This window comes from Bos taurus, chromosome 5, assembly GCF_002263795.3.
Source record: "Bos taurus isolate L1 Dominette 01449 registration number 42190680 breed Hereford chromosome 5, ARS-UCD2.0, whole genome shotgun sequence".
NCBI lineage: Eukaryota > Metazoa > Chordata > Mammalia > Artiodactyla > Bovidae > Bos > Bos taurus.
Window position 1 is genome coordinate 27,287,023 of NC_037332.1, and position 17,252 is coordinate 27,304,274.

The 17,252-nt window shown below is 48.5% G+C and overlaps 1 protein-coding gene across 1 annotated transcript; it reads left to right on the forward strand.

Annotated features, from left to right (window-relative positions):
- The first annotated feature begins 2,908 nt into the window (after positions 1 to 2,908).
- Positions 2,909 to 15,295, forward strand: KRT72 (keratin 72). The gene is made up of 9 exons (NM_001075944.1): positions 2,909 to 3,388; positions 5,586 to 5,800; positions 8,434 to 8,494; positions 8,834 to 8,929; positions 9,702 to 9,866; positions 10,444 to 10,569; positions 13,065 to 13,285; positions 13,921 to 13,955; positions 14,705 to 15,295. The coding sequence occupies exons 1-9, from the start codon at positions 2,927 to 2,929 to the stop codon at positions 14,896 to 14,898; spliced, it is 1,575 nt and encodes a 524-aa protein (NP_001069412.1). The 5' UTR covers positions 2,909 to 2,926; the 3' UTR covers positions 14,899 to 15,295.
- The last annotated feature ends 1,957 nt before the right edge of the window (positions 15,296 to 17,252 follow it).

Genomic DNA, 17,252 nt, shown 5'->3' on the forward strand with positions numbered 1-17,252 from the left:
GTGCTCCGGGCTGGTGCAGTGGGATGACCCAGAGGGACGGTATGGGGAGGGAGGTGGGAGGGGACTTCAGAATGGGGGACACGTGTACACCTATCATGAATTCATGTCAACGTATGGCAAAACCAATACAATATTGTAAAGTAATTAGCCTCCAATTAAAAAATAAATTTATATTAAAAATTATATGCTTATATTAGAAAATTCAAAAATATTAAAAAGTATAAGAAAAAGAATTAGAATTTCACTTCCCAGTCACCCTGTGAGAAAGCACTGAGTGTTGCTCACTCTGGTGTAGCAGGAGCACTAAGTGTTTTAAGTGATCCTGCAATAAGATGCTTCCTTAACTCTTTTTTTTTCAACCCAGCAATGAACCCACCCCTACAGTTTTTTTCTACATGATGTCTATTAATTTCCTTAGAATTAGTGTTCTGGGGCAAAAGAGACCCACTGGCAAATCCTTGCTTAAACAGTTTCGTCCATGTTAGACTGCTGACCTCTAGTTTCAGGGGGTGCTATTTCCGGCCCCATCCAGCAATCCAGGGGTGGCTGTCTCTCAGAACTAGTGGCAGAGTTGGTCACAGGGCCTGAGGTGACACAGCGAGCTGCCGTCAGGGGCAATGAGAACCCTGCTTATCAGGCTTCCGCCACGTTTCGACCTGCCCATGTCCTCACATATCTGATGTCTCTGAAGCCTGGATGTGTCACTTTTGCCTTTTCATAATCTCTAAGGTGAGCCTGAGGGTTGAGGACTTCTTGATTCATCCAGCCAGTTGACCCCTCACTGGAGGATAAGAAAAGGTCATTTACCTGTTCCCCTACCTGTTCCTGCCTAGGGGTGGCCAACACCGACCTCTGGGCAGAAATGGCTTGGTCTCAGATGGCTAAGTGTCTCAGCTTCTTAGAAGGTGTCCAAGAAAAGGGAGACTTCAAAGGTTCCTTTTGAAAGCCAGGGGCGCAGACACACTGGCATTCTGGTAGCAGGTACCCCATGTGAGCTGTTCACACTCTTGGAGTGTGTTCACTCGGTCCATTCTCTGCACCAGGCTCTATGTAAGTTACAATTCTATGTAAGTTTTTCCTGCTTCAATTTAAAACCTTTTTTTAAACTCAGTGACCAGAACTTATAAACTAATTTTTGTGTTCATAGGGGGAAAAAAAAAACAAAAACAACCACTGGCTAAAATCATGGGGCAGAGGGAGAAATCTCATTTTCATGAGATTGTGGAAAGCACAATCCTGAGTTTCTTGAATGGCCTAATGATCACCCAGTCACACTGATGTCCTCCCCTTTCTGGAGAGAATGGACTATAGCATCTCCTCTTAGGTAGCAAAGAGAGCCCACCTCTTGCCCTCCAGAACACCACAGACTCCTCTATCTGTTTATCTGTGGCTGGCGCCACCTTCCAGCACTCACCACTGTCCCCAGAGCCTTGTTCCCTGTGGGGTAAACACCTTGGCTGTTATTATGTTCTGTGATTGGTTCAGTGGAGGCTGTGTCAGTCATCTACCCCCAGGCACTATCTGGCTGGCCCATTAGGGTCCCAAGGGAAGCTGAGGCTCCACCAAAGAGTAGAAGACACAACACGAGCTTTGTCCTGACCTCCAGTCTGTTTCACATTTGTCCTGAGTATCTCTGATACCAAGGCCTTGGCTGAACTCAGGGGAGCAGGGAGGGAAGGACCTTAATCCAGAGGGACCTGTCAATCTGATGGAGGAATGGGATAGAGTTCTAGGACTCAGACAGACTGAGCTATAAGAGCGATGAGACAGAACCCCCTGGATGCCAGAGGAGCAGGAAGGAACTGTTTCTCACGGAAGAGAAGAATTGAAGGCAACTCCAGTTGGAAAAAAGGAAGTTGAGTTAGATTGAAGAAAGATGCTCCTGAGCTTACATGGAATCAGGTTCTAGAACTGAATTCTTAATTTCAGACTCGGGGAGTCGTCCTTGGGCTCTCCTGACCTGTTCCTGAGAGTCCATCACATGTTGATCCAGAATCAGAGATGTCAGGGCAGCAAATGTCCTGACCAAAGTTTCCTTGATTGGAGGAATGGTCCTCTTCTACTATTAAAAACAAAACATAAAACTCAAACAAACAAACCAAAGACAAAACAAATCAAAAACCTCCAAACCAAACCAAACAACAATGAAACAACCCCTAAACCTAAGGAAAGGCCGTCTTCCTAAAGTTCTCCCGTGCCATCTCCCCAGGCCGCTTTCTTCCCTCCATCCTAGATAACATCTCCCCAACTCGTGTTCCAGAAATGCTTTTCTGGAGAAAGCTTTTAGCTCTGGCCCAAAACCATCTGTCAGCACTTGTGACCAGAGCTCTCACTAGCCTTGTTTGTCACCGTGTCTGGTCTCCCAGATTGAGAAGTCCCTTCAGACAGATCAGAAGTTTCTACCCTTGGAACTTCCTTCTGGGCAGAGAGCAGGGGACAGACTAAGGAGGACTCTCTGGAATATTCTTGACCTTGTTCATGTCCTTCTGAAGCAGAACCAGCCTGGACATCTGTTACCCTATTACCCTGGTCCCTCCTCTACTCAAAGAGGCCAGACCCACTGAGAACTTCCACTGGAGATCTGGGCAGGGATAACCCCAGTGATTGCAGGGCAGTGAGGGGAGATAAGGCAGCCAAATTACTATAATGCAGGAGATAAGCAGAGCAAATGCAGGGTTCCGGACCATTTTATAGGGAATTCATGGGGAGTTCAGGGTGGAAGAGACAAAAATCTCAGAAGGGAGATGGTAATTTCATAAATGGAGAACCAAGAGGCCCTAGGTGGCCTGAAAGATATTCATGAACTACATATTAGGCTGACTCCAGCCGGCCCAGCCCTCTGACTATTTAAGGACTGAGCAGGGACAGAAAGCCCAGCTGCTCTGCGCCTGTCCACCCAGCAACCCCTGACCTGCACCTCTCAGCCATGAGCCGCCAGTTAAACCTCTACCCCGGTGGGGAGCGCCTGGCCTTCAGCGGCTGCTCTGCCATCATCTCCAGTCGGGTCAGCAGCAGCACCGCCTCATTCCGGGCCAGCGGCATCAAGGGCACGGCCACCTTCGGTAGCAGAAGCCTCTTCAACTGTGGGGGCGGCAGGCGCCCGGCCCTGAGCTCCGCGGCCGGGAGGGGTGGCTCCGCGCTGGGTTCCTGCGCGGCCACGGGTGGTGGCCGCCGGGGAGGCTTCGTGGGCACCGTCTTCGGCAGCGCGGGGCTGGGGCCCGCGTGTCCATCCGTGTGCCCTCCGGGCGGCATCCCTCAGGTCACTGTCAACAAAAGCCTCCTGTCCCCCCTCAACGTGGAGCTGGACCCAGAGATCCAGAAAGTGCGCGCCCAGGAGCGGGAGCAGATCAAGGCTCTGAACAACAAGTTCGCCTCCTTCATTGACAAGGTTGGTGCTGGAGCGTCTACCGGTCCGTGCCTTGATGACCAGTGTACATGCGGGTCTCACTCTGCCCCTGCCACTGGCGTGGGAACTTGGGCAAGTTAGTTATGCTCTCCGAACTTCCCTTGCCTCTTGTGTAAAATGGGCACAAGAGTAGCTCTAACCCCATAAGGTTATAATGAGGATGAACTGGATGTTTCTGAGGTGCTTAAAACAGTGTCTGGCATACCTTCACCCCACCTCCCCCTTAAAGAGGAGCTTCATTCCTTCCTTGCAGGAAAAGACTCAGGAAAGGGAGGATGGTGTCAGGGGCAGGAGATGCATAATGGGCCCCCTGAGGGCTCTCACTACCAAACAGAGAGATGGGTTTGCAGTTCCAGGACAGGGGGTGTCCCAGGACAGGATGGCTGGTGGGTGAGAAAGACCTGGAAGGTGGTAAGTGGGATAAGGATGTAAACTAGGAAGGTTTTTGGAGGAGGTGAGAGGAAAGGGCTAGAACAGTGAAGGTGCTGAGGGGAGAAGGTTTGGAAGGAGGGCATGTCAAAGTATGTGTGTGTATGTTGTGTAGGTGTGTGTATGTCCAGAAATTGGGGCAACAGAGAAGATGGCTCTGGAGTCATAGGCAGTGATCCTGCTGAATGGGAGGAGACAAAGAATGGGCTTCTCTCGTCTCCACCTGGAAAGATCTAGACCATGAGGGATATGATACTAATAATAGCTGACACTCCTCAGTGCCTGGTGCTGACCCAAGTGGTTCTCATTTATCAACCCGTGATTCAGTGATCACTCTATCTTGCAGAAGCTCAAATTAAGATAGAGGGAAGCTAAGAAATGTGCCAGGGTAATAGAAGAGGCAGCGACAGTAGCCTATGTCCCTCCCAACTGTACTTGGGAAGAGGAAGTGAAGTATTGGAGGACAGAGGGCAGTGGAAGAAATAACTAAAGAGATTGGTAAGAAGAGGAATGTTGGCATAGCAGAGGCCTGACGTTATTCAGTACAAAAATGAGAAATCTTCCGTCAAGTATGAATAGATTTGTAAAGATGTGATTGTTGTTCAGTTGCTCAGTTGTGTCGGACTCTTTTCGACCCCATGGACTGCAGCACACCAGGCTTCCCTGTCCTTCACTATCTCCCAGAGTTTGCTCAAACTCATGTCCATTGAGTCAGTGATGCTATCTAACCATCTCATCTTCTGTCATCCCCTTCTCCTGTCCTCAATCTTTCCCAGCATCAGGATCTTTTCCAATAAGTTGGTTCTTTGCAACAGGTGGCCAAAATATTTGAACTTCAGCATCAGTTCTTCCAATGAATCTTCAGGGTTGATTTCCTTTAGGATTGACTGATTTGATTTCCTTGCTGTCCAAGGGACTGTCAAGAGTCTTTTCCAAAAAAAAAAAAAGTCTTTTCCAACACCACAATTTGAAAGCATCAATTCTTTGGCATTCAGTCTTCTTTATGGTCCAGCTCTCACATCTGTACATGGCTATTGGAAGAAGCATAGCTTTGACTATACATACCTTTGTTGGCAAAGTGATGTCTCTGCTTTTTAATATGCTGTTTAGGTTTGTCATAGCTTTTCTTCCAAAGAGCAAGAGTCTTAATTTTGTGGCTGCAGTCACTGTCTGCAGTGGTTTTGGAGTCCAAGAAAATAAAATCTGTCACTGCTTCCATTCCCCTCCACTCCATCTATTTGCCATGAAGTGATGGAACCGGATGCTATGATCTTACTTTTTTGAATGTTGAGTTTAAAGATGCGACAATCTGCTTCCAAAACCAATGAAAGAAACAAACCAGGAGCAATTTAGACTGCATATAAGAAAGAACATGCAAATTACCAGAGTGACTTTCCAGTGCCATTCCCCAGTCACTATTTCTTCCTGCTTCTCATTTCCCTTCACTCCAAAAACACCAGCATTTATAGCAAAAGATGCTGCCTTAACCACATGGTAAGTCATGGTGGCAGATGATAGACAGCATTGCTTACACCCACTTCCTGATTTCATTTAAAACTGAATCCTGTTTCTTGTCTTAGAGACAAGATGGGCGTGTCCCTCTGGCTGAATCCACTCTCTGAGGAAACTTGCTCTTTCCTGACTCCCACTGCAGGATGACACCTTCTGATTTCTGGGGCCCTGTCCTCACTCTTGAGAGGCAAGAACACTTAGAGGGGATTTGGGGGCTATGACCACCTTTGGTTTCCAGGTGAGGTTCCTGGAGCAGCAGAACCAGGTGCTGGGGACCAAGTGGGAGCTGCTGCAGCAGCTGGACCTGAACAACTGTAAGAACAACCTGGAGCCCATCCTCGAGGGCTACACCAGCAACCTGCGGAAGCAGCTGGAGATGCTGTCGGGGGACCGGGTGAGGCTGGACTCGGAGCTGAGGAGTATGCGTGATGTGGTAGAGGAATACAAGAAGAGGTGAGTGGAGAGGTGGATTAACACCACTCGAAGGTCTTGATTGTAGATGAGGTTGTGATTTGGAGCCAGCAATTTTGTCTTCTTGAATCCTGTGCTGATATCATTACTACTCTTTCTTGTAAGGGAGGGAGAGAGATCTAGACAGGACGAAATGGAGGAAGAGAAAAGATCTACCCAAAATGGTGCTCCAAATTGCCCAGGAGATGATGTGCTCATTTTAAACATTGGAAATGGAAGAATGTGGGGTGGAGGGGGAGAGAATTGTCTCAAAACCAGATGAACAACCCAAATGGCTTTGTAGCTCCTCCTGAGTGAGGTTTTCTGTAGGAGTTGCCAGGACTCCTATAAAAGGAGACATCCTTCCAATCTCAGAACACATCTTAAAGCTAAGCAAAAATGAGTTTTTAAGAGTTTTTTCTTTTTATGGTGAGGCATCTCCATGCTGCTGAATCCCACTATTAAAGAGAACAGTTGAGAGTGTGCTTGGATGGGAGATGGTTTCTCCTTCTAAGTTCAACCTATGAGGAGATAGAGTGATGCCCCATGCCTGGTGTGATCTGATATTTTGGTGTTTTGCTTCCAGGTGTTAGGATTTTTGGGGATAAGTGACTTCTTCCACAAGGTGGTGAAGATGGTTGGAACTGGGCTTTTTTTCTTGGTTCACTTGTGATCTGCCCATCCATCTCTACTGAAGTCCCCCTGAAGTGGAACTCTGGCCTGAGCTCTGTATGGAGCCCCTGAAGGTGGCGGTGATGTAGTCCTGGCCTTCTGAAAGCACACAGATTGTGGGGACAGGCTTAAAGAACACCTCCAGAGAGCCCCGTCTTTAAATATGTGTACACGCTCAAATACAGTTTCCAAAATTTTGGTTCATTTAATTTATAGAGGGCATCTACCATCTAGCTTAATTGGAAATCTAGCTTTCGTTGTCAAACCAGAGAAATAAGAGTTGCTTTCTATCAGAAGAAGTGTGGCTTCATATCTAAAATCGAATCAAAATATAAACATTCACTGAGGACTATTTTAAAATCCACTCAGCAACAAACTAAGGGTGACATCTTGTACGGTAGGTTATTGAAAACATTAAAGATGAAAAGAATGCAGATTTAACATAATTAATACATCTATATTCTAAAACAAGATAAATCCATGTGTACTTTGTCATGGTTTAACTTTTAATTATACATTTTAATCTGTTTTTAAAAGTTATTAAAAGTTATATGTTATTTATTAAGTCCATAGTAATGTAAAATGCAGTTTTTCTTTATAAACGTTGTATGTGTATATTGAAGTCTGATATTCAATTTTTAGAAGTAAATGATGAGAAGTTATTTATAATACAGGAATGTCATCAATTCTGGTAGCCCTCATGATCAAACTCTCCCAATGTATTTTATGAAGTAGAAAGATATAAGGTGCTAAAAGCTAATTGGTCTTCAATTAGCATATACTTTTATTTTTGTTAATAGGATGGATATAATGTGATAACATGTAAGATAATATGAGATAAAATTGCGATGGAAACAAGTATTTCATAGTATAACTTTATAGAAAGGAGTTTTTCAATTATCTTTTGAATAAAACACATAGAATCTGAGATAAATCATATAAGCTATTTCCTGTGTTTTACCCAGTGCAACTAGAAAAATCTGGCAGTCTCAGAAAATGCTCCACTGTTTAAATACTTTAAATAGCCCACTTCACTAACCTGTACTACTTCAGCCTTCCAACACAACTTAATTTTCTTGGCAGCCAGTGCCATGGCTTAGGAAGTAAAAAGCTGAAAAGAACTGCTCAAGTTAACGTGTATGAAAAATAGCCCTTTTGGGGGCACAGATCATTTCTTTCCAATGCTCTGTTTTGTTTGCTCTTGCAAATATCCTGTATTATGTTCTTTAAAGAATCTTTTTATTCTTTTTAAACAAAAGGTCGCATGGATAGGAGGCAAGGCAAGAGGGGAAGAGGGAATGTGAGACCCCAGCCCCACACCCCTTCCCCACCTACCCCTTTTCTGTTTATATATTTATACTCTATCTACAAGCCCCTGGGGGAAGATGACATGTTCTTTGATAATAGTAAGGGATGGAATAGTGAGATCTTTAAGTGAAATGATCGGTGCTCTTGACCCTCCAAGCTACAATATGTGTGATGAGAATATCTCACCCCCATCCAAACACCCTATTTCCAAGACCTTGCTTCACCTGTGTAAGAAACAGGCATAACTTACAGAGTGAAGGTGGGAATAGCATTTTTTTTTTGGTGCCTGGGAGGTTTCTCCCCTGGCTAGGGCTCATACCAAGGTGCCAGCTGGTGGGGAGGGGGTGACTTTCGGCTGTCACGAGGAAGGTGGGACAGCAGAACGTGCATGATGTCTCCATCACAGATGCATTCCCAAGTAGATACATTTTAGGGTAGCCTGACCATGAGCGAAGGAGCTGCACATTGTTTCCTTTAAAGCTGTCCTTGTCACACCCGCTTTGAGAAGGCTCTCCGTGCCCTGGGGGAACGTACAGTGCAGGTTGTGGGTCACTGCCTTGCAGCTTTTGGCACAGAGGCGATTGCTCACTGCTCAGTGAGCATTTGCAGAATGGAACTGTCCCACTGGTGACGCTCCTTTCTCTTGCCCCACGCAGGTACGAGGTGGAGATTAACAGACGCACAGCTGCTGAGAATGAGTTTGTGATGCTCAAGAAGGTAAGAGGCGGGTGGGGAGGGCGGGAAGAAGCCGGGGGGCTCCCTAGGCGCCTGGCATGAGGATGTTTGTAGGATGAGGAAAGGCCCTTAGGGGTCACTTAGTCTCTAGCAGAGATGGCTAGGATTCTAATGTCCCACTCATCTCTTCAAGCCCCTTGCCCGGGCAGTGTGCTGCTTCCAGAAGCTTTCAACTTTAGATCCAGGTGCAGCCGTGGCCTTGCACAGGGATCAGGCCCTCCCTGTGAAGCATGGCGGAAGGGGACAGAGCAGGGAATCTGGGGCTCCTTGTGGCAGGAGGGAGGGCAGGGGGAGAGACAGGTCCCTCTCTGTGTTCCCCAGGACGTGGATGCTGCCTACATGAACAAGGTCGAGCTCCAGGCCAAGGTGGACTCCTTGACAGATGAGATCAAGTTCTTGAAGTGCCTCTATGAAGGGGTAAGGACCCTGCTGAGCTCTCTGGTGTGGTCTGTTCCTCTTGCAAGTGGTTTCTGGCCCTTGGCCTGGATGGTCACATGACCAAAGGTTGGCAGAGAGGCCTTTTGACCTCTGTACTGACCCACATTGTCAGTACAGCTGCCATTTGCTGAGGCCCTACTATGTGCTGAGCAGTGGGGGTAGGCTTTGAGGAGACCGTGATGGAGGAGAAATGATTCCTGTCCTCTAGGAATCCATAGTCCGGTAGGGAAAACAGCATGTAAATGAGCTTTGGGAGAGCAGCGGAATGGTGAATTCTGCCTGAGGTGTCAGTGAAAGTTCCAGGAGAAAGGTGAGCAAGATTCCCGTGGGTGCAGGGAAGGGCATGGACTCCAGCCTGAAGGAGCAGAATGAGGGGAGACCTGGAGCTGGAGTTGTGCTAAAGTATGAGGGGCCCAGAGTAGTGGGGGTTCATTGGTGACTCTAGAGGACTGAGTGCCACATAAGGAGTTCAGACTGATCCATGGTGGCTGTTGGGACAGAGAGGGTGGGTAGGGTGGGAGGAGTCCTGCGTGTGTGATGGAGAGGGCAGTCCCATGCTGGGTGGAAAGCTCCATGTTTTCATCTCACACCCACAGGCCTGAGCACTGCAGGCCTCTGCTGAAGGCAGAGCTCATGTGCCGAGGAGGGGCAGGAAGGGGAAGCAGGGGATTTGCTGGAGAGGATCAAGAAAAGGGACCGCCCCCCCCTTGGGAAACCTTTAACTGAGTCCCCTCCCCTAACTGTCCTCCAGGAGATCGCTCAGCTCCAGTCCCACATCAGTGACACATCCGTCATCCTGTCCATGGACAACAACCGCGACCTAGACCTGGACAGCATCATCGCCCAGGTCCGCGCCCAGTACGAGGAGATCGCCCTGAAGAGCAAGGCCGAGGCCGAGGCGCTGTACCAGACCAAGGTGAGCTGAGGCCCAGAGACCACACTACCACCCTGGCATCATGCGTGCACGTGTGTACTTGTGTGTGCATGCACGTGTGTTGGGGCTGGGCAGAGACTTCCTGCTTCTTGGAGTTGGGCCTTGTGGAAGTGCCTTCCTGTGGTCCAGAGAGATCCCCCACAGCCTTGGCAGGTGTTAGGGGTCGTGTGTGGGCTTAGCCCTTCCCCAGCCAAGGCCCTTGCTGACAGCTGAGGCCACCTCAGTCACAGCTTCAATGAGATTCTGACGCCGTTTCTGTGGACAATCCACTATCTCAGCTTTCCTTCTGTTTCCAACTTTGTCAAAACGAGGACAGGAAATTCAGACTCCATCAGGGCTCTCATGTTTGAGAAACCGAGGATCCTGTTGAGCTGGGGCTGGGCCTTCCTATTCAGAAGGAAAGGGTTGTCTTTCTCCCCCTCCCTCTCCCCTCCTCCTCTTGTGCCTGTGCTGCTTAGATAAAGAGAACGGTGCCCCATCACTCTCCCTCTCCTCCAACACCCTAAGGGCTGAATTCTCAACTGTCCTGTGCTCTTCATCTCTTGTTCCCCAATCTCAGATCCAGGAGCTGCAAGCCACAGCGGGCCAGCACGGGGATGACCTCAAACTCACCAAGGCTGAGATCTCAGATCTCAACCGGATGATCCAGAGGATCCGCTCAGAGATTGGGAACGTGAAGAAGCAGGTGGGTTCTATGAAAGGAGTCAGCTGACAGCACTCATTGGTTTGAGACCAATTATGGTTTGGTACAGTCAGTATGAGAGCAGTTGTACCAGACTATACAAATGAGAAGAGCATCCTGCCCTTCCCAGCACGGTGAGGATCTTGCACCAATCTGTATGAGGCTCATTATTTAAAAGGGTAAAACACGGTCTCTCAGGAGAGAACAGTAGGAATCCATATGGAAAGATGTAGCATCCTTTGTTGGGCATCACACTCCCTAAGTGCTGCAGGGCTTCCAAGGGGCTCTGGATGAATGGGGACCCGAGTGAGGCTTCCTGTAGGAGGTGGATTACCTTGGGATGGAAGGCAGAAAGGAGAGGAAAGGGGGTCTGGTGAAGGAACCCACAGGAGCAGTGGATGTGAGGTGGGCATGTGTGCTAGAAGGAAAGACACCCACCCTGAGCAGAAGGTCCATGATGGGTGGGTGGCAGGGAGCAGGACACCCTAGGTAGGAATGGGTGGATTATGGGCAGTCTTCAAAGAGGGCAGTGGACCTTAGACCCAGTGCAATTGGTGAAAGGGTTTGGAAATTTCCCAGGATGAGTCTGTGCCAGAGGAAGGAGAGCCAGAAGTGCATTTTAGAAGTGGAGAAGGAAGACCGCCATCGCACCTTGACCCCCGCCACACACACCCCCAACACTAGTCTTGGCACAGGGCTCTGCTCAGGTTTGCCCTTTCCTGTGGCTGTCTGTGGGGGGCACTACACTGAACGCAGCCCATAGGAACACAATACAGGGCCACGCTTGTGATTCCAAAGCAAGCAAACTCATGAATCTCCCAAAGTTTGTGGAGTTTGGTGCAAGGATTTAAGGTCTCAGCTTCCTGGACAAGTCAAGTTCCCTATCTCCTTCCCTCCTCTGTCTTGCTTGTGCACGTACATATGTGCACACACACACACACCCCTCCTCCAGCAGTGGAAAGAAGAGAGATAGACTAATTAAGAACCTATGATGTTTGTATTTAATCAAATTCTGCATAAATGAAAGAAAAACACAAGGTGTTTGAAGCTACCTTTGATACCCAATTACTCTATTTATCTGATAAAATGCTCTGTGTACCTGTTTAGGCAAACTTATTACCAGAAAGTGACATTTGTGATGAAAAGGCCACCGTGCTTTGGAGGTCAGGGGAGATGTCCTCCTCGGGGAGCCAGTGGAGGTCACTGTTGATGCTTGGTCCCCAAGATGGCTCCTCTTGAGGGTTCTCAGCCAAGGTGCTTTCCTGCCTTTTGACCTCTCCACCAAAGAAGCCCACATTTAAACATGCAGACTCTGCATCCAGTGGCTCCAGAATGCAGCTGCTAATTGTTTCAAAGGAACCAACATTTCAGGTCCTCCTTTCAACTCATGCCACATTCACAAGACCCAAGCTTCTGGAGTCCCCCAGGTTCACCTGCAGGATCTCGGTCAGTGAGAAAGAACAGAGGACAGTTTGGTGGAATTTGAGTTGTAGAGTTTATTGCATCCTCCCAAATAATCAGGTCTCCACAGTCCTGAGGATGGTGGTGCTTTTCCCTGGTTCAGTAGCTGGGTCCTAGGTTCTTCTGCTGAGGCTGTGAACACTCACCCGAAACACAGTGGATGCTTGTACTGCTGGGGGCCTGCCTGGCTGAGGAGGATAGCGCCACCTGGACAGCAGTGAAAAATTCCATTTGGCCTCAGGACCAGCTGCTGTCCTTGGGGTGAAGCAACTTTGACTCCAGAAGAAGGGGACAGATCCTTAGATCCCACCAAAGCCTAACCCAGGGACTGGCAAACACGCTCATGACTGAAAGGCCCAAGACACCCCCTCCATCTGCCCAGCTTCCCCTGGATGCAGCGCTGAGGCCCACCTGCAGTTTGCTTCTGCAGGTAACACCTAAAAGTGAAGTTTGTGAACTAGTAACACCTGTTAGTTATGCAAAAGTATTATTGGAAGCTGTTGCCTTATAGCATGAGTCTCTGCAATTTGGGAGGCCAGATCCTCTGTGGGATAGGTTTATTGGATAGACATTTTATTAATAGGAACTTGATTGGTCCCTATTTTTTTCACTATTTACAGTATCTCCCAAGATATCTTTTACACTATGGGGTAGAATTAAGGCCAGTGACCCAGAGACTTTTTAGGGTTGGTAGACTTTTTAAGGTTGGCAGAACAGCCGATGTTATACACTAGAAGGGAGACGATGGAGCCATGTGCCCATCTGGCCACTTTCTCAATCAATACCTTTCCCCTCCTCTCTCCCAAGATAAGGGCACTCCACCTTTACATGCCATGGCATGAGCTGGACTGAACTGTGCCTGGAGTTGGGGGGAAGGACAGATTCTAGACATCACCTCTAGTGATGTTCACAAAATGGGAAAACCAGAATGACCTCAAAGCATTTACCATCAATCAGGATCAAAAGAAGGGAGGTCTTCTGAGCAGGATCTCAGAGCTATGTTCTGACCCAAAGCACTGAATCCATTTGGCCCTCAGTGCTCCAACCTGGAGATGGCCATCGCCGATGCTGAGCAGCGGGGCGACTGTGCCCTGAAGGACGCCCGGGCCAAGCTGGATGAGCTGGACGCCGCCCTTCTCCAGGCCAAGGAGGAACTGGCCAGGATGATGCGTGAGTACCAGGAGCTGATGAGCACCAAGCTGGCCCTGGACATGGAGATCGCCACCTACCGCAAGCTGCTGGAGGGCGAGGAGTGCAGGTGAGGGGGAGGATGTCTTTTGTTTGGAGCATTATCTCTGTGCTTTAGTAGGAAGGTAGAGGGCAAACAGTTTGGTTTTGTTCAGGTCCTACTGAGGTGAAACTCTATTAAAATGGTTTTGACATGGTGCGGTAGGAAAGACCAGAGTTAGACAGCAGGAAGGACAGGACTGTAAACATCCCAAACAGGTGGCACAGGAGGAATCGAAGACATTGAGAAATAGAGCATCCCTGGCCCTTCATGATTCATTCTTGAGGCTAGTGGGAGGGGCAAGACAGTCTCCAAAAGTCACCCAGGTTCAAGGTTGCTCTGGCAAAGCCTGAGGCCCAGTGAGGATGTGAGCTCACTCCTCTTAATTGTCTCAGACCAAAGGCATAACTATTTGGAAGCAGGAGCACAATTATCCCACACATCAGATAATCCCAAAGCCACTTTGATGGGGAGGCTGACTCCCTGCAGCAGACTTTTCATCTTAGTTCTCTGTTTCTTGAGAGGTCCCACTCGGGTGTTTGGGAAGAAAGAAGGCTGGGCTGGAGTGGAAGGCATGTCTGAGAGGAGAGGCTGATTCACAGAGGGATCCTCCTGGATCAAAGAGGTTTAGGGAGGTTTATCTGATTTTTTCTCTCCCTCTGCAGGATGTCTGGTGAATATCCAAATTCCGTGAGCATCTGTGAGTATCTGCAGTACCTAGCTCTGCCCTTGGTCACCTACCAGAAGTCAAAGCCCCTCTATTTTCATGACACCAAAGAAAAGTTAGAATAACAATAACAGAGTGGGTTAAGGGGAGACTTAGGGGCACAAAGAGGGAGCTGGATTTAGTAATGAAGGAGAAAAACAGTATTGTGAAATACTATTTTAATACAGGTTATACAAAAGTATAACTTGTAGAGAGATCAAATGATATCCAACAGTGAATGATGCTTAATGACTACATTCCATTTCTTTGAGGCCAGTCCATAAGAGAGGTACTGGACTGAAGTAAGAAGGAATGAGAGGAGCCTGACTGGCTGAATGATGAAAAAAGCAGAAATAACCTCCAGCAGGTTTAAAAGCTAGAGAGAACGCAGGGTTCTAGTGTAGGGTACTCCCAGCAGCTGCTGTCTTTAGCAGAAGCATCAGAAGGCCTCCTTGAAGTGCCTTTCTTCATCTGGTCCTATCCAGACAGAAATTCACTGATAAAATCTGCTAGTGCTTACAGTCTGACATTGATAGATCAACATAGACTAATTAGGAAAAGATCAAATACATGGGGTCAAGTACATGAAAAATGACCAGTGCTGATGAAAATCTCTTAATAAACTAAAAATAGACAATGGAGAATGTGTCTCCATGTGAAGCCACCCAAGGGGAGAGAACTAAGGGAATGATCAGGATGTCCCAGGAGGCTGAATGAACTGGGCCTTTTCTTGCTGATTGCAGCTGTCATCAGCAACACCAGCACCGGGGCAGGAGGCACTGGCTTCAGCATGGGCTTCGGTGCCTTGAGCAGCTACAGCTATAAATCCTCAGCGGTGGATGTCAAAACCAAAGGCAGCTGTGGAGGCAGCGAGCTTAAGGATGCTCCTGCCAAAACCTCAGGCAGTAGCTGTGCAACCAAAAAGGCCTCGAGATGAAGGGTGGATGAAGGCTGGCTCATGAGCAGAAAGCTGCAAACCTCACCCATCTCACCATGTCCTCATCTCCTCTTCTGGGTCCCCTTCCCAAGTCAAGAAGTGCTTCCTCCATAACCACAGCCTTGGTCCCATCCCTGCTCCTTGTTCCCAGTGGGGTGATGCTCTGATGCAGGGCGTCCAGCCACGGGCTCTCTCAGTGTCCTCCTTGGGCACCTTTCTCTGGGTCACTGCCTTGTATGCAGAGATTACACACATCCCCAGGATGCTTCTCTGTGACCAGAGGCAAGCCCCTCTGTCCTTGTACCTTTCTGGGTCTTCACAGTCAAGGGGTTCTCATTGTCCTCTGATTGGGGTCATGCCCACTTCTCTGCTTCTCTGCAATAAATGGTCAATAGCATCTGATTCTCAGTGTTGAATCTGTTGCCCGGCATACTGACATCTGAGTTGCCCCATCCAACTTCTCTTGGTCCAGCTCCTGCTTCCCTCTGGGTCCCTGGTCTGATATGGATCTTTGCCATCTGGTCCTGGCCAGGCAGGCATTGGTTGAGAGTTGCTCTTTGTACACAGCAGAGATTTGTTACAGATTTGCCTCTGGGCAGGCTTGGGTCTTCCTGGGCACCTGGGCACTTACTCCTGGTAGGCCACACAATGGCCCTGTGAGATGGGAACAGTTGCCCCCCGTACAAAGACGCTCAGGCTGCTGTGATCAAAGAGCTGAGTCACCCCAGGACTCTCAGGTGTCTGAGTTTCAGCGCAGCTTCCTGCTCCGCCTCTCAAAAGCTCCCACAGTGTCCCTACAACTGTCTCTTGTTGTCAGAGAGTCATTCCTTCTTCTTTCTTTCCTCCTCAGTCTCTTGCCAACCCACCTCCTATCTTGCTCTCCCACACCAGCCTTGCTTTCCTCTTCTTCCGGCTGATTCTTTTCCATCCTCAAGTTTGAGGCCAGCATGCCCACCTGCCTGTGTATGCCTCTGTGTCTACTGGGTCCATGTAGCAGTGGCTCACGAGCTTTGGTGAGTCTGGCATCATCAGGCACAGGGAATGCAGGAGTCAGCAAACCAGCACGTAGAGCCTGTCCTTGGGTAGCTCACAGTCTGGTGGGGAGAGTAAAAGTCAGCAGCTAACAAAGAAACACACGATATGTCAGGCAGTGATGATTTTTGTGAAGAAAAATTAAATGGAGTAAGAAGAGTGCTCTTTGATGCATGTGTATGTTTCTGTAAGAATGTTTGCTTTCTCAGAAGCAGTTGACACAGTCTCCTTGAACAAGGTGCTGAAGAGCAGAGTCCTCCAGGGCAAGGCCACCTGCCAACGATGAACCTTGTTTGAGGGTGACCTTCAGGGTGCCTGTGTCCCCTTCTCCCCCTCATCATTCCCCAGCCTCATACTCCAGTCTTTCTTCCTGGCAGCCAGGACTTTTCACACCTCAGGACCTTGGCAAATATAACTTCCAATCTCGAGTACCCATGCCCCATCTCCTGAAAGCCTGCCCATGCTTGGTGGTCCAGCTGAATTGCCACCTCCTATGGGCATGCATTTTCTGGTCCCTCCATGTGGACTCCATCAAGTCATAAAAGCATAAATGAGACGGAACATTAGGGTTTGTGGCCAATAACTCCTTGAATCCGCCCCACTATTATAGGCCAGCAAACAGAGGCCCAGATGGCTAAGCACTCTGCCCTTGTTCACAGCCCTGATGAGCAGCAGAGTGGGGACCGGGGCCCTGCACATCCATAGCACTGTCCCTGAACCCATATGACAGTTGAGGCTCTATTTTCCTGGTGTCACATTAGCTGCCCCCATGTCTGTCCCCTCCCCCATTCCTCAGAGCCCCGTGTTCTGTTCTGGGGCCCTCAGTCTGGCTCCTGGTCAGCACTCAGCATAACGTTTGTCACAGGTATGCACGGCTCCATCTCACCCACCTTCACTGGGGAGAAAGAGCTCATGTAATACACGTGTGTCCTGATGATTTGGCATGCAAGTGATGAAACACAATTGTGTTAAAGAGATTTGTGTCTTACATTCATCCATGTGTATGCTATTTATAGAATTTATGAACCAAATTGAGGCATTTCTATTCTGGACATATGTGAAACTGGATCTACAGACAGCAGGCATAAGCCAGGACTGTGTCAGGCATATGCTATCTTACGTCTGGCGTCCTGGCGAGCGTCATATGTTTTGGCTCCAAATCCTGGCTCTTCTAATGGCTGATTGTAACTGGGGACAAGATCCTGCCCTTGTAAAATGGGGTTGATACAAGCTGGCTTTTGATGGGTGCTTTCTATACGCCAGGTACTACTCTCAGCACTTTATATCTGGCAACAATGAATTCTCCCAACAACCCAACAGGT